This window comes from Bubalus bubalis, chromosome 17, assembly GCF_019923935.1.
Source record: "Bubalus bubalis isolate 160015118507 breed Murrah chromosome 17, NDDB_SH_1, whole genome shotgun sequence".
Classification (NCBI taxonomy): Eukaryota; Metazoa; Chordata; class Mammalia; order Artiodactyla; family Bovidae; genus Bubalus; species Bubalus bubalis.
In genome coordinates, this window is record NC_059173.1 from 42,713,653 (window position 1) to 42,731,610 (window position 17,958).

The window sequence follows — 17,958 nt, forward strand, 5'->3', positions numbered from 1 at the left end:
TTTTCAAAATGGGAGCGCGGAGGCGCCGCCCAGGCCTCAGAAGGTGCCCGGTAGACCTTTCTGTGGCTGTGCTGTCGTCGCAAAGAGCGGCGGCCTAGAGAGCCGAGCCTGATGGGCGCCAAGACCTGCTGGCTGCTTGGAGTGCTGCCTCGAAGGAACTGCGTGAAGGGAGCTGATCCGGGGAGCACGGACCGCGGCCTGGAAATATGGCGACCTGCATCGGAGAGAAGATCGAGGTGAAAAGACTCGGCAGTCCCCAGTAGGGCGGGCGGGAGTTGGAGTGCCGGGTCTCGAGACCCTGGCAGGAAAGGGATAAGACGAAACTAACTGCTGCAGGGCGGGCTCCGAAGTGCCTGGGGAGGGTCCCAACCACCCGGGCCCGGCTGTTTGGGGGCGGAGCGGCCCGCCCCTAGGAGATGCGGCGGCGGTGGGACAGGTGAGTCCCTTGCGGCCCCGCCCTTCTGTCCGTAGATACCGCGCCCCCTGGTCAGCGATCCCGCCGGAGCTGCCGCGCTAGAGCAGGGCTAGGGTGTCTCCCCCTTCTCCAAGGGGATGGCGGTTACCTCCGGCGGGAGCTGCGGCGGGATTCCGTTTCGGCCCTTAGCTCTCAGGGGTTGGCTGGAGGTGGGAGGAGGGAGGAGGTTGCTGAGGCTAAGGAACCAGATCATTAGGGTGCTGTATCTAGAAACCAGCCTGGAAGCTCACAGACACACAAGCCGTCAACATGCTGTCTACCCCAGACACCAGCTGTATTGAGGTGTAATACCTGCTTGAATTTTAAATGCAAATTCTCCTTTCGATCCTTTTTATCCTCTTTCCAGCCCCTTCCTATTTCTCTTCCTTTCTGCTTCTGGAAATCATCACACATATTCTTTAATTTTAACTTTTAAGGATTTTAGAGTTGGAAATCTGCTTGGTAAAGGATCATTTGCTGGTGTTTATAGAGCTGAGTCCATTCACACTGGTTTGGAAGTTGCAATCAAAATGGTAAGAATATATTAATCAGTTTCTCACTTATACTTTGCAAATAACTAGAGAGGTTTGCTACTTGAGATGTTAGAAACTTCTTAGCTGCCAGCCTTTTCTTTATGGTGTAAAAAACCCATTGCTTAAGCAAAAGACGGTAATTCCAACAGGTGAATTTAAGGATTCTTAAATAAATGCCTTATCTTTACTAATGTTCATTAGATCTAGTATCTGTTCTAATTATGCATACTTGGAGTAATTGGTAGAAATCAAAGAACAAATAATAATTTGTTTATAAGAAGAAGAATACCCTTGTGCATAATTCTGTTTTGCACTATAACAAGCTAAAATACTATTCTTGATTGTTAGGAGTCAGTCTAACATGAGTAATATAAGCAGATTAATAAACACCTAAACCAGTAGAAAAAGGGAAGGGAAGTTTTCTTTTAAAACTTTGCTAAATTTGTGTTGTTGTTGTTATCATAGATACTATAGTTGAGCTATAAATTCTTTAAGTTGATAGAGTATATTGGAATGTATTGGAGAAACTTATTGAATGTTCATTCTGGCAAGCACTCTGCTGGGTGCATGGGAAAAACAGACAACAGAATAAATTGGTCTAAAAAGTAGATAAAGGGACTAAAGAATATTTCAAAGTATCTTTTCTTTTTTCAAAGTTAACATGACAAATTCACATTTGAAAGTTTATTGTGAATGTTTGAAACTCTCATGTTATTTTAGATAGATAAGAAAGCCATGTACAAAGCTGGAATGGTACAGAGAGTCCAAAATGAGGTGAAAATACATTGCCAATTGAAACATCCTTCTATCTTGGAGGTAAGATACACATTTTATAAAAGTGGCCAAGGACATTGAATTTTTCTCTATTATAATTTATTACACCCTTTTAAATTTCAGCTGTATAACTATTTTGAAGATAACAATTATGTGTACCTAGTATTAGAAATGTGCCATAATGGAGAAATGAACAGGTATTTAAAAAATAGAAGAAAACCATTCTCAGAAAATGAAGGTAAGCCATACTTCTTTTTTTTCCTTTAAAAAAATTTTTTGGTAGATATGAGTTTTACTTTTTGTAGTTTTGACAAATGTACTATTTTGTAATATTTAGTAAAACTGTTTCAATTATTACTTTAGGCTACAAAAGGAGACTGTTTCCCCCCCCACCACCACCAAACTTTAAACAGCTATTAATTCATGTGAATAATTTAGGTGTTACAGAAATAAAGTAGAAGAAGAAATTTACTATCCTTTATTTTAAATCATTGGTCACAGTTTAATGTGTATCCTTTGACATCTAGAAAAGTTATAAAGTAGTTTCTGAGTCAAACACAAGTACCTGCTGAAACCATTTGCTGTAGAAAATGATAAACATTTAAACAGAGAGCAATATGAGCCCCTATGAACTTACCAGTCATCTTTCAGAACTATCAACTCATGGTCAGATAGTTTCATCTTACTCTTCTTATTCCCCCAGTGCCCCAGAGTGTTTTGAAGCAAATCATAGACATCTTTTTATCTCTAAATGAGACAGACTTAAAAAAAAAAAGTAAGCACAAAGTCACTATCACACCTAATAATTCCTTACTGTCAAACACATTGTCAGTTTCAGCTTCCACAGTTTCTTAGAAGTAACATTTTTATATTTCAGATCAGGATCAAGTAAGGTCCATGTATCATCATACAAATGATTGTTTTCTATCTGTCTATTTATTTATTTAGGCTGTGCTGCGTCTTAGTTGCAGCTCCCAGAATCTTCATTGAGGCTTGCAGACTCAGTTGTGGCATGCATGCAGGATCTAGTTGCCCAAGCAGGGATTGAACCCCGGGCCCCCTGATTTGGGAGCTTGGAGTCTTACCCACTGGACCACCAAGGAAGTTCCAGAAATGATTGTTTTCAAATTATCTTACCCTGCTAACTGAGATTGCAGGCTAGATTGAAATCTAAGAAAGATGGTTGTTGATAGGCTTTTTTGTCCATTTGATTCTATATTTAACCCATTTAGAAAACAATTTGGTCACACATATTAAGAGTCATGGAAATGTTTATATCCTTAGACTGAAAGTAAGTACATTATACAAATTGAAAAATTAATATACATATTGATGATGAATACTGTATTTTTTCATAATATTGTAGGGTCTTCTTATATAAGACATAACTTACAAAAAGTAGGAAGGAAATGAATTACCAATTTAATTAAAACCAAGAATGTATATCACAAAAGATACTGTCAACAAATTTCCTGGTAGCTCAGACAGTAAAGCGTCTGCCTACAATGCAGGAGACCCAGGTTCGATCCCTGGGTCGGAAAGATCCCCTGGAGAAGGAAATGGCAACCCACTCCAGTATTCTTGCCTGGAAAATCCCATGGACCAAGGAGCCTGGTAGGCTACAGTCCATGGGGTAGCAAAGAATTGGACACGACTGAGCAACTTCATTTCAACAAATTTCAAAGTTAAAGATAGGAAGAAAATATTTATAAAATAAATGGCTGGCCAATTAATATTTAAAATATAAGGCATGCCTGGACTTCCCTGGTGGTACAGTGGTTAAGAGTCCCCCTGCCAATGCAGGGGACATAGGTTCAATCCCTGACCCAGAAGATTCTACATGCCACGGAGAGACTAAGCTCTTGCTCTAGAACCAGCCATCGAAACTACTGAGCCATGGGCCACAACTACTGAAACCCATGTGCCTAGAGCCTGTGCTCTGCACACACAGTGAGAAGCCCATGCACTATGCAATGAAGAGTAGCCCCCGTTCGCTGCAACTAGAGAAAGCCCGCACACAACAGCAAAGACCCAGCACAATCAAAAAAGAAAAATAAGGCATGCCTAAAAAGAAAAAGACAATTGAATAGGAAAAATGGATGAGGGATATAAGGAAACTGTTCACAGAAGAGAAAGTGTAGTTGGCCAATTCCCAGGTGGTGAAGTGGTAAAGAATCCACTTGCTAATCCAGGAGATGCAGCTGATGCGGGTTCAATCCCTGGGTCAGGAAGGTCTCCTGGAGAAGGAAATGGCAACCAAATCCCATGGACAGAGAGCCTGATAGGCTACAGTTCATGAGGTCGCAGAGTCAGACACGACTGAGTATGCATGCAGAACATAGGGACATCAAAGGAACTTTAGGTTGCTTTTCTCTTTTTTAAAATTTGAGCATGTTTATGAATTTTTTGTTTAATTATAAATATTTTCTCTTAATTTCTGTGGACTTCTGGTTACCCTAGTTAACTCTGCTGCTGCGTTGCTTCAGTCATGTCCGACTCTGCGACCCCGTAGACAGCAGCCCACCAGACTTCCCGTCCCTGGGATTCTCCAGGCAAGAACACTGGAGTGGGTTGCCATTTCCTTCTCCAATGCATAAAAGTGAAAGTGAAGTCGTTCAGTCGTGTCCGACTGTAGCGACCCCATGGACTGCAGCCTACCAGGCTCCTCCGTCCATGGGATTTTCTAGGCAAAAGTACTGGAGTGGGGTGCCATTGCCTTCTCCTCTAGTTAACTCTAGTCATTCTCAGTTCTTAATAAAAGTAAGCATCCCTTAACTGTATTAGAAAACTCATCAGTTGTAAAAGACAAAGATTACAAGGAGTGCCTAGATGTCTTAAAGGGAAATATTAAAGAATATTATAAAATTATCAGAGTGGTATTTTGGTTGGTGAAACTAAGCCACAAACCAGTTCATTAATTGTAATATTAGCTTATGTGCTTGGGTTTCATAATGTATTCTAAATACTGAATCTTCAGATTTTCTAAGTTGTAACTTTTATTTTTTGCATTCTAACAGCTCGACACTTCATGCACCAAATCATCAGAGGAATGTTATATCTCCATTCGCATGGTATATTACACCGGGACCTCACACTTTCTAACCTCTTACTTACACGTAATATGAACATCAAGATTGCTGATTTTGGGTTGGCAGCTCAGTTGAAAATGCCACATGAAAAGCACTATACATTATGTGGAACTCCTAATTACATTTCTCCAGAAATTGCAACTCGAAGTGCACATGGACTTGAATCTGATATTTGGTCCTTGGGCTGTATGTTTTATACGTTACTTATTGGGAGACCTCCTTTTGACACTGACACGGTCAAGAACACATTAAATAAAGTAGTATTGGCAGATTATGAAATGCCAACTTTTTTGTCAAGAGAAGCCAAGGACCTTATTCACCAGTTACTTCGTAGAAATCCAGCAGATCGTTTAAGTCTGTCTTCAGTATTAGATCATCCTTTTATGTCCCGAAATTCTTCAAAAAACAGCAAGGATTTAGGAACTGTAGAAGACTCGATTGATAGTGGACATGCCACAATTTCTACAGCAGTTACAGCTTCTTCCAGTACCAGTATAAGTGGTAGTTTATTTGACAGAAGACGACTTTTGATTGAACAGCCACTCCCAAATAAAATGACTATATTTCCAAAGAATAAAAATCCAAGTGATTTTTCTTCTTCAGGAGATGGAAGCAGCTTTTATACTTCATGGGGCAATCAAGAACAAGAAACCAGTAATAGTGGAAGGGGAAGAGTAATCCGAGAGGCAGAAGAAAGGCCACATTCTCGATACCTTCGTAGAGCGCATTCCTCTGATAGATCTGAGACTTCTCATGGTCAGTCTCGAGTGAAAACATATACAATGGAACGATGTTACTCAGCAGAAATGCTTTCAAAATCCAAACGATCAGGAGTGGAGGAAAATGAAAGATACTCACCCACAAACAATGATGCTAATATTTTTCACTTCTTTAAGGAAAAGACATCCAATAGTTCTGGATTTTTTGAAGGATCTGATAACAATCAAGCACTGTAAGAATAATTCTATCAAAAGCATTTTACTTTTAGATAAGCATTGTATTATCACAAACATGAAGCTGCTTGTAACTTAGGTTGGGGGTACCTTTTTTCTAACCCTATTAGATATTCCTGGGGCACTTCTTAACTATGATTTCTATTTTTTAATAGGGAGAAAGTCAGAATGATAATTTTGAATTGTAGTTAAGAATTAAAATGAGTATATGTGCTCATGGATGTATCTGTAGTATGTGTTTAATACTTTGGAATTTTTAGTGTCATGTTTAATTTTATATAAAGCAGGTCTCCAGTGCAGTATATCATATTTTAAACATGTGTGATCCCTAAAGTACTCTTAACAGTAACCATACATAAACACACACACACACATAGAGAGTAGCTGAGCTTAAGTGACAAGTAATCATACTGTTACCTGCTTCTCACGTGAAGACTAGGTTTTTAGTGACTAGTGTTTGTTTTTTTTTCCCTCTAATTTTTATTCTTAAATTACAAGAGGATAGTAGCCATATAGAAATAGTGTCACAGTGCCATGGGCATTTTGGCATGGGAATTTAGCTTTGTAGAGACAATTTAGTTATGTAAATATTGAGTTCTACTTTAATCTAAAAGTTTTTAGGTGTTCGTATCAAAAGAAATCTCTTTTTAAAGTATTTTTGTCTTACAAAGTTATTATCAGATAATTTTTTATTAGTTTATGGAAAAATTTTTTTTCTTTCTTTAGCTCCAATCATCTTTGTCCAGGAAAAACTCCCTTTCCATTTCCTGACCAGACACCTCAGACTGAAATGGTGCAACAATGGTTTGGGAATCTGCAAATAAATGGTGAGTTTTTAATGGACTATTTATTAAAATATTAATAATTTGGCCACTTAGCAAGCATTGCAGTTTTCTCTTTGGATTTTCTTAAGGAAATAATGGCATTTTTGAATAAACCTAGTTGTAATAATAGTAATAACAATACATTTTGAGTATTTATTAACCACTGTCCTTAATGCTTAACATATAGTATTAACTTTTTAAATTCTCACAAAAACTATAGGAGGAAGACACTATTATTAGTTCTGTCTTACAAATGAGGAAGTTATAGTGCACAGAGCTTATTTTGCCAAGCCACACTGTCCATAAATAGAAGAGACATGAGTCTAACCCATGCAGTCTGGCTCAGAGACTTTAGTCTCTAAACCCCTCTGCTCTCACAGTCTCTCTGTAATAAGTACCTGTATCAGTGCCTATAAAATAATCAAAAGACGGTTGATTTTATTTTTAACTATAAGGGGGTATGGATATCATAGTATACCAGTGGGACCTGGCATACACTACACAGCCTCTAAAACCTAAACACTGTTAAACAGCTGTCATTAAGTCATTATTTCATTTATAGACCCAGAGTTTGAAAGTTAAACATTTCTCCTTAATGAACATGCTAGATTCACAGAAGTGGGTTGGAAAATAATTATGGGGAAAAGTGAGAATAAAAAAGAAACATATGGAAGAAACATATGGAGAGGAGAGGATAATTTTTACTAAGTATCATATTACTTCAGACAAAGTACATAATATATGGGTGTAATTTAAGTAGAGTTGTTTTGTCACCACAAGTCTATTTGTGTGTGTATATTATTTTCAAGAGCCCAAAAGATAATTAATCTTCTCATATGTACTTGTTAAAGCTGATAGTTCAACCTTATGTGTTTTAAACTATAAAACTGCCCTGTGCTTAAATCTTGTACTTAACCTTCTACTGTGTTTATAGATACTTCTTGTTTGGTAACATGGACATGTCTGGGGTACCCTTGTTTATAATACTCCAGTAGTGCTGCTGCAATTTTAAAGTATGTTATTTGATATAAGACATTTTCTATTACAGTGGCAGTGAGGAGGGGAAGCATGTAAAAGTCACTTAAGGGGAAAACCGAGATACAGATTTTTAGATTTAGCATTAGAAAAATTGCCTTACAAAGTTTTATATACTCTAATCATTTTAAGGGCTTTTAAAAAAATGTCTCCATGTGAACTCTAGAACTGTTGATATATAAAATTTAAATAGGTAAAGTTCAACAAGAGCTTTTTTAGAAATGTAGCTACAAATAACATTTGTAATATTAAGTATTAATGATATTAAAGCTATTTTGTATATTTTAGTGTGTTTTGGCTTTAGTTGCATATTTTGTAAGTAAAAATGAAATAGTCCTTAGCTTACATGTTATGTAGAATGATTATTTGGGAACTCCTCTCAAATCTGTATTTATTGCAGCATTGGCAGTTGCTTGTTTAGCATTAGTAGGTGACCCATTTAGTAGGTGACTAGTTTTTGCTTTGATTGAAAAATTAATTTCATATTGGTATCTTTTCTTTCCTAGTCTTAGATTTAAAGGTATTCCTTTGCAGGCTAGCTTAAAATATCCTTTTAAAGTCACTATCTTTTTTTTAAGTCACTATTTTATTACGCCATATCTTTTTTTCTCTTTTTGTGACCGCACTGCATGGCTTGTGGGATCTTATTTCCCGGACCAGGGGTTAAGCCTGGGCCCTTGGCTGTGAAAGCACCGATTCCTGATGGCTGGACTGCCAGGAAGTCCCTTATGCCATATCTTAAACTGAAAAATTATGAGTTTTTTTTTTTAAACTAGATTTCTTTTGTTCTTCATAAAAAACTATACTGTTGTAACCAGCATGACATTGTTTTGTGTAGACTTGACTTTAATTATTCACTAAGTTGCTTAATGTATACTGTAGCTCATTTAAGAGAAGCTACTGAGCACCACAGTATTAGCCCAAACAGAGATTTCCAGGGCCGTCCAGATTTTCAGGACACATCAGGAAATGCCTAGACTGATACAAGAGCCAAAAGGAGCCCCAATGCTTCTGACAATGCATGTTCTGTAAAACATTTTAATACTGTGAAATATATGACTGCATATCACACTAAACCTGAAATAATTCAGCAAGAATCTATTTTTGGCTTAGATCCTTCTTGTGAACAAAGCAAGACTAGGGGTGTGGAGCCACCATTGGTCTCTCAGAAGCGTACATTACGAAGCATTACATCTCCTTTGACTGCTTATAGGTTAAAACCAATCCGACAGAAAACCAAAAAGGCCGTGGTATGTCTGTTATTTTTCTAAATCACTGTATGATTTCCTTGAGTATATGGCTTCTGGTATCAAGCATGGTATCTTTTCGGTTCCCTATACTGTCCCTGCATTTTTTATATGTACTTGATAAACTCACATAAGAGAAAAGAGATTGCATGTTTATGGAAAAATAGCTATTGTTTTCTTGTGGATACTTGAAGAATGGTGAACTGATATGAACTTTAAATTGTTGATAATGAAAAACATTTAGAAGTAATATTGGCCAAATGCTGTGTTAAATATTATTCACAATCCTCATCACTAAATTAATAATAGTATTTTATCTTTTTTCATTTCTATATTTAATCCAGTCTCAAAAAGATAAACTAGAAAATATAACTTTTTAACATCTCAAACTATTGATGTTTTAACAGGAATATGAAAAATAAGTAGAGGATTTTTTTTTTTAATGTTGTGTGTGTTGGGAATAGTGATTTTTATTTTTTAATTCTCTGTTCATCCTGTTTGTCCCTTGTTTTCCATTTCATCCAGTCTTGCCTTTAATTGGAGTGCCATTCTTTCCAAAGCCCTTAAATCTCCACCCTGCCTTCTGCTTCCTTTCTGCTCACTGGTTATTTCACACCTCATTATGCCATCTCACCTTTACTCCTTATGTTTCACAGTTGTACTCACATACACCTGTGATCTAGACTATTGCAGTGAAGTAGCTATTTTCTTTTTATGTTAATTTTTGTTTTTGCCATGGTTAAGTACTTTGCTTTTCACTAATATATATGTCAGAATGTTCTAATAAATAATTGTTATTGATTTTAGTTTTTTTTTTTTTTTTTTTAGGTGAGCATACTTGATTCAGAGGAGGTATGTGTGGAGCTTCTGAAGGATTATGCATCTCAAGAATATGTGAAAGAAGTTCTTCAGATATCTAGTGATGGGAGTATGGTAATGTAGATTCACTTTTATTATCTTGCAGCTTCATCACCTAAATATTTACCATTCCATTCATTCTATTACAAAACAATTTTTTAAATTACTTTTCCTGATATGGTAGTATATATAGAATTCAGAAACTAAAATAGCATACTAAAATAGTGTGGTTTAAAAATAATTATAACTAGTAACAAAATCTAAACTTTAGGCTTAAGTTTAAACAGTGAAAAAATTACTTTTAGAGAGTATTTAGTGTTTTCAATAAAAATAAAATTTAATATTCATGTGAGCTCTTTTTATAATTTTAGTGACAAAGTATAGTTCTTTAACTTAATGGCATATAATTAGAATTCTTAAAATTTTTTGACAGATCACTATTTATTATCCAAATGATGGAAGAGGTTTTCTTCTTGCTGATAGACCACCCTCACCTACTGATAATATCAGTAGGTACAGTTTTGATAATTTACCAGGTATGTAAATTTACCAGGGAATAAATTTAGATAATGGATTTATATAAATCCATAGACATAAACTCTATACATATGGATATCATAAATTGTAGATATTTTGACTTCATTTGGGCTGCAAGTTATGTTCTTATAACTTTGTATCTGGTGAGATGTGCTGTACCTTACTAATTCAGTGTTCAGGCATGTTCTGTGTTAAAATGGAATTTTATTTTATTTAAGGAAAAACTAACTCTGGAATATTAGTCATGTGTCCACAAATATACTTTGTACACTTGTTTAGTTACAATTTGTCTAGAATAGTGTTAAAAATTCAACGTGAAGTATCTGGTTTTTAACTTTTGAAATCTTTCTCTGCTACATAATGATCCCTTGTAATTGTGGTTAATCAAATTTGACTCCCAGTTCAGTTTCTGGATATTATGAATTAGAAAATTAAGTACTGAGTAGTAAGACTTCCCTAAGGTGACTTAAAAGAAAATGAGAGAACCTATCTAACCTAACCTTATTAGAATTAAAGCAGGTAGGCAAGACTATTAAATAATATAAATGACCACTGCTGCTCCTGCTGCATAGTTGCTTCAGTTATGTCCAACTCTGTGTCCATGGACTATAGCCCGCTAGGCTCCTCTGTCCATGGGGATTCTCCAGGCAAGAGCCACTGGAGTGGGTTGCTATGCCTTCCTCCAGGGGATATTCCTGATCTAGAAATTGAACCCAGGTCTTCCACATTGCAGGCAGATTCTTTACCATCTGAGCCACCAGCTGCTGCTGCTGCTGCTAAGTCGCTTTAGTCATGTCTGACTCTGTGCGACCCCATAGACGGCAGTCCACAGGCTCCCCAGTCCCTGGGATTCTCCAGGCAAGAACACTGGAGTGGGTTGCCATTTCCTTCTCCAGTGCATAAAAGTGAAAGTGAAGTCACTCAGTCGTGTCCGACTCTTAGCGACCCCATGGACTGCAGCCTACCAGGCTCCTCCGTCTATGGGATTGTCCAGGCAAGAGTACTGGAGTGGGGTGCCATTGCCTTCTCTGTGAGCCACCAGGGAAACCCATAAATGACCACGGTTACAGGGAACTACAAAAATTTAGCATGCTGTACTTTACTAATATAAAAAGTGCTACATTTCTTTTTCTCAAAGTCATTTGGTTCTGATATCTTAGATAGAAGTCTTTTCATTTCATTTATTAAAACTTCCCTAGAGTCATTATCTTACTTTTAATAAGGAGTCAGTGATTCAAAGAGAGATTTTTTTTTTTAATAGTCATGATACTAATCCATCAGATTTTGTTACATACATCTTGGGAATTTTATTATACTGTCTTTAGTTTTCATTAAAATAGTAGACTTCCATCTCTAAAATATTTTATTTTTAATAGGATTATTAACCATGGGTAATGGAATTATTAACTTTTGGCTTAAATTTTTGAGAAAGAGTAGAAATAAATATTAAGACTGTTACTGAATTTATGTCAACATTTTCATTCCCTAAGATTAGGTAACTTCTTTCTTTTGTCTGCCTAGAAAAGTACTGGCGAAAATATCAATATGCTTCCAGATTTGTACAGCTTGTAAGATCTAAATCTCCTAAAATTACTTACTTTACAAGATACGCTAAATGTGTTTTGATGGAGAATTCCCCTGGTGCTGATTTTGAGGTTTGGTTTTATGATGGTAAGTGCCATTTAGAAATGGTTATTTTTTTCCCCTTTAGCTTGTAACTTTGTAATTGTGGGTTTGTTTTTTTAATTCAGTACAGTTTGGGTTTTTTTTTGCCCACACCATGCGCTTGTGGGATCTCAGTTCCCAGACCAGGGACTAAACCCAGGCCACAGGAAGGAAAGCTCAAAATCCTAACCTCTAGAGAACCAGGGAATTCCCTAGCACAGCAAGTGTGTGTGTGTGTGTGTGTGTGTGTGTGTGTGTGTAACAACATTCTGATTGATATGCTACTGAATTCCCTAGCACAGCATGTGTGTGTGTGTGTGTGTGTATAACAACATTCTGATTGATATGCTACTGAATTCCCTAGCACAGCGTGTGTGTGTGTGTGTGTTTAACAACATTCTGATTGATATGCTAGTGTGTGTGTGTGTGTGTGTGTGTGTAACAACATTCTGATTGATATGCTACTTCTTATTAGAACTTAAATGAACATATACCAAATTGCAAAAGGATAAGGTTGAACCAGAACTTAATGAACATATACCAAATTTTTAGAATAATAAATATTGCAAAAGGATAAGGTTGAGCCAGAGAATCTTATTTTCTAAATCTATAAAGATGTTTACTTTTTAATCTGTAAAGTTTCCTCCTTTATGTGTCCTAAGGGACACAGAATATATACTCACACAGTACACATAATTATAGCTGTCCTTCACTTACATATTTGTATGAGTAGTGGTTTTTGAAAAATATAAAAGTATCAAACTTAAGCCAGATGTATGCAGAAAAGAAAAATGGCATATATTTATTGGAATACTACTTTCAGAGCCTCATTTTATTAATGGCCAGTGAGTAAATGTAAATGATACCTTGATCTAGGAGCTATTGTATACTGGAGTATGATAATGAATATAATATCATATATATATATATTTATATACATATAATGAATATTTATAGAAATGATAAAGCATTTTCTGCTTAATTTTTAAGGAGCAAAGATACACAAAACAGAAGATTTAATTCAGGTGATCGAAAAGACTGGCAGATCTTACACCTTAAAAGGTGAAAGTGAAGTTAATAGCTTAAAAGAGGAGGTAAAAATGTATATGAACCATGCTAATGAGGTATGTACCTACTTTTAGTAGGTGTTTTCTTAACCAGTTAATAACATTACAAATGACATAGGTGAAGTAATGACAGAAAGCACTCTTTTGAAACAGGGCCACCGTATTTGTTTAGCATTGGAATCCATAATTTCAGAAGAGGAAAAGAAAAGTGGAAGTGCTCCCTTTTTCCCCATAATCGTAGGAAGGTAAATGTTTGAAAATTTATTAAATATGACTAAAATGTGTAAATTTTTTTTTTAAGTTTAGTGTTTACATTATGAGCATTCTTCTCTTTTCTGTAAATTGAAAGCTTTAAGGGGATGTATTTGACATGTCTTTCTCCTTCAGAAGACCTAGTAGTACTAGTTCACCTAAGGCCTTAACACCTCCTCCTCCTGTGGATCCAAACTACCCAATGAGAGAGACACCATCTCTGAATAGAATGATCATAAATAGTGCTGCTTCTCCAAAACAGGCACCAGTACTTAATCCTCCTGTAAGTAAATGTATGTCACTTCTGTACTTTTAAACTCTTCGATGATTGCCTAATGTCCTTGATATAAAATTAAAACCACCTGACTGTGGTCTTACTATCACCTAGCTACTTTTCCAGCCTCATCCTGAACTACTTTACCCCAGCACTCTCTGGGCTTAATTATGTCAAACTCTCGGGGCCTTTTCACATGTTGTTCACTTGACCTGCTTTTCTTTTCCTGAACCCTTTAATGGCTTGCTTTCTCCTCCTCCAGCTCTCAGTTTAAGCATTACCTCAGCAAGGCCTAACCTGACTCCTCAGGGAAAACACCAAATATACTAACGTATATATAGTTTTATTTTTGCTAGTAAAATATCATTAACTTCCTTAATATCCATGATAGGGTCATGGTTAAATAAACTTATATTTTTACCAAATGAACTATCATGCCAATGAAGATGATATAGCAATATAGTAAAATACAATATTAAAGAAATAGATGTGTGTGTGTGTGTGTGTGTGTGTGTTCACAAACATTTATAATTGTAGCTATGAAAAATTATATCTTTGGGGAAATGAATAAAAGAAGTCTACCAAAATGAAAATGTTTTTTTCCTGTCCTCTGCATTTATTTTCTATAATGTAATATTTTTTTACCTTTTCTTTTTTATAAATTAAGATAATGAAAATCTGGTCATTATCTACTTTTGCTAAGGTTGATTTACTGGAATGCTTAGAAATGATATCTTCCTTTCTTTTACTGTTTGTAGGTGGTTACAAATGAAGGACTTGGCCTTACGGGTGCAGCTTCTGAAACAAACAGCTCTCCTAGAAGTCTTAAAGATTGTCTTCCTAAATCAGCACAACTTTTGAAGTCTGTTTTTGTGAAAAATGTTGGTTGGGCTACACAGGTGAGAAGCTTTTAAGCAAGTGAATTTTAATTTTCTAAGTATGTAGTAATTTGGTTTCCACAGTGATTGGCAGTGACCAAAAAATATAAATTAAAGATTTCTCTTTGCAGGAAAGTTTTTACACCTTTTTTGCATTGGGTGTGTCATTAATAATTTTCAAAATTTTTTATTTGTATACATGTGGAAAACTGTAGATACTAGTTGATACCAAGTAGAGGAGGTCATGATAATGGCTAAACATTAGGACTTGAGAATGTCCAGGCATTTTAAGTTTTAGAAAGTATTTGTAATCTATATTAGTAGAGTAACTTTGATTTGGCTGAAAAGATTTTTTGAATTGGGTCTACACTGAATTGCAAACTTAAAGAATTTTATGTAGGTATAAACCTATATGTGTATGTTATCTGAAAACTTGAATTTTGGAGACTTTTGAGTATAGCACATGGAATTTTTACTTACCAGTGAAGTAAAATACAGCTTAGTCCTTTATGGAGGTAGGAAATGAAGGGAACGCAGCATTTGTGAATACCTCCTATGTAGTACCATGTTTTTCACATACATTGTCACATTATTTCCCAAAATAAAACCTAGTAAAGTTGATGCCATCTCCTCCTTTCAGAGAGTAAAATTATGGCTTATGATGGATAGGTTGACTTGCACATTGCTACTAGTTAGTTGACAGAATCTGGATGTAAACCCAAGTGTTCGATCCCTGTACTGTTTGGAGTGGCAGGCACTTGTAAGTATTAGTGACTAAAGGAACATGTTTCAAAAGCAAAGATGTAACATTCTCAGGCAGAACAAAAATTCTTGTGGCCTAAGAACAAAGAATGGATGAAAATTGTAATCTAATGAAGTGTTGATTGGTAATTTTCTAAATCTGTTCTTAGCTAGAAATACTATGGGAAAGGAAAAACACTTGTTCAGACATCCTAGTAGAAATTAATGGAAAACAGGATTTATGTAGAATAAATTTAATTTCTGATGTCCTATCTATTAAAGGAATCGCCTGAAAAAAATATGGGTATTCTCAAATGTTGCTGCCATCACAGCCCCAAATTTGTAGTTACCTAAAGGGTTGTTTTTTGTTATTTTTTAACTATGTGAAAAACAGGTTAAACACAAGTGCCTTTTAAAAATGTATGCTCTACTATATAGTAATTTTGTATGCTTACTATTTTTCTAGTTAACTAGTGGAGCTGTGTGGGTTCAGTTTAATGATGGGTCCCAGCTGGTCGTGCAGGCAGGAGTGTCTTCTATTAGTTATACATCACCAGATGGTCAAACAACTAGGTAAGTTTTAAAATACTGGTTGAGATTCAGCCCTTTGCTCTAATTTTTTTCCCTATATGTTGAAATAAATGACATAAGTTACTCTCTTCATGTTGACAAAGTTCATCTTATTATTTAAACTGTTACATATTCAAAGCAGCTTATGGTCTTTTGAAATACATATTTTATGATTATCTACAGGAATGCAAGGTAGCTGGTATGTATTATCCACACCAGTTGGTTAGATTGCTTTAGCCTTACTGTTCCTTTAGTCTAACTGAGTTGACCCTTTTCAGAAGTAATGGACTTCTGAGTTCTAAGTAATGTATTAATAGTTTATATAAAAGAACACAGAAACAAAGAATCTTTATCTTAATAGATAACCAGACTATTTTCCCAAATGAAAGGCTGTACCCCCTGATCTAATGTAAAGTGATTAATGATTAAAAGAATTTTTTGAATGTATATATTCATTCTGAATGAGGGTATATGCCAGGCTAATACAATACATATGCTAACAAAGAAAAATCTGTCAACAACAAAAAGCAGTGGTTTGGTTTCCACATTTCAAACCATAACTTCCTAAAAAGAGGTAGGGTGCCAGTGATGCCAATACAAACATGCTACTTTATGAAAGCGCTTATTGTGGAGGAAATACTTGGGGTACACATAGTTTGTGGGTGTCTACCAACTGCTTTTGTGTGTATATGTGCAGTACCATCATTTAAAGAACTCACAGGTTGAGGGGTCTTGTTAAAACAACATCTTCCAAATGTTCTAGAAAGTGGAAAGATACAGGTATAAAATGTTCAAGATAAAAGTTCAGATTTTTACTTGATATGGTAGTTTGGAAAATCTTGATATTTAATGGAAATGTTATTATAATGTGTTTAGCTTGTATTTTCTTTAGGGTCTTCAACTTAATGAGGAATCTAGATTTTCAGCTTGTATAAAATCTGTTCAAGTTTTTTGATCTATTTTATTATTTAAATACATTTAGAAATTTATCTATTTTAAAAGGATACAAATGAGTATGATTTAGTGTCTAATAATTTTGTATAATCTTTCTGCACTGCCTTTTGCCACTGAAGAATTACTGTGCCTTTTGGTATTCATACAAACCAAGTGATTAAGTTATGATTTTATCTTTTTCTCTTCTGCTTCACTTAGGTATGGAGAAAATGAAAAATTACCAGAATGCATCAAACAGAAATTACAGTGTCTTTCTTCCATCCTTTTGATGTTTTCTAATCCAACTCCTAGTTTTCATTGATTAAAGCTCCTTTTAGATATATGTTTAATAAATAACTTTTTTGTTCGCTTTCAAGTGACATTTTTATTTTAAAAAACTTCTTCAGAAAGCCTTTCTGTAAAAGAGAATTTTAATCTGTACCATAAAGGATGTCTGTCTTCCAATGAGAGAACAAAGCAGAATGGAATTTGAGTCACAAAATGTAGTGGTCATAGACTAAAATAGGACTCCTAACTTTGCTCTTAGAACATATACCCTTGAAATTACTGTGTTTATATGTTTGTATTGAACAGTCTTTTGAAGCCAAAATATAGATGGTGTGTGGTGTATTTGTGCTTTTTTATTGTTATCCCTACTTTAGACATGTTAAGAATCATGAACAAAACATGCTGGAGTTTCTGAATTTTGAACATGTAAATAATGTATATGTTACAAGTAACATATGTAAACATGTATATTTGTTTTATATTTATTTTTGTAGCACTAGTTTGTGATGAAACATTTCTGCAAATGCATTTTTATTAAAAAAATAATAAATAGTGATAAGTTACTTTATTGATTTATTTACTTAATTTAAAATAACTTAGTAAACTTATTGCCTATTTAAGAGGAGGCAAATGAATTTTAAAAATTAACTTGTTAAATGGTAAGTACATTGTTTATCTACCTTTATCTGCAAATATCTATATATTAATGATAAACATTTTAACAATGAAGAATTCAACAGTGCAGTTAACATGAGGAATGGTGGCTCGGACAGTAGAGAATCCAACTGCAATCTGCGAGACCTGGGTTCGATCCCTAGGTTGGGAAGATTCCCTGGAGAAGGGCATGGCAACCCACTCCAGTATTCTTCCCTGGAGAATCCCCATGGACAGAGGAGTCTGGCAGGCTACTGTCCATGGAGTCACAAAGAGATATGACTGAGCGACATAAGGAAAGAGAATATTCGATGGTGAGACAGCCATTCTTA

At 35.4% G+C, this 17,958-nt stretch overlaps 1 protein-coding gene across 2 annotated transcripts; it reads left to right on the plus strand.

Moving 5' to 3' along the window:
- Positions 1–98: 98 nt before the first annotated feature.
- PLK4 (polo like kinase 4) lies at positions 99–17,535 on the plus strand. Of its 2 annotated transcripts, none has more exons than XM_025268041.2 (16): positions 99–236; positions 892–987; positions 1,708–1,803; positions 1,885–1,999; positions 4,779–5,802; positions 6,530–6,630; positions 8,776–8,912; positions 9,738–9,842; positions 10,201–10,303; positions 11,826–11,975; positions 12,960–13,093; positions 13,190–13,281; positions 13,424–13,571; positions 14,321–14,461; positions 15,648–15,754; positions 16,904–17,535. In XM_025268041.2, the coding sequence occupies exons 1-16, from the start codon at positions 207–209 to the stop codon at positions 17,004–17,006; spliced, it is 2,682 nt and encodes an 893-aa protein (XP_025123826.1). In that variant the 5' UTR covers positions 99–206; the 3' UTR covers positions 17,007–17,535. The 2 variants fall into 2 exon arrangements, with proteins under 2 accessions (XP_025123826.1, XP_044786348.1); XM_044930413.1 differs by having other exon boundaries at positions 13,427–13,571.
- Positions 17,536–17,958: the final 423 nt, after the last annotated feature.

Coding starts and splice junctions, on each gene's coding strand:
- PLK4 (XM_025268041.2), top strand. CDS start 207: ATGGCGACCTGCATCGGAGAGAAGATCGAG. Junction 237..891: donor GCATCGGAGAGAAGATCGAG/GTGAAAAGACTC, acceptor TTAACTTTTAAG/GATTTTAGAGTTGGAAATCT. Junction 6,631..8,775: donor TGGGAATCTGCAAATAAATG/GTGAGTTTTTAA, acceptor TTTTTGGCTTAG/ATCCTTCTTGTGAACAAAGC.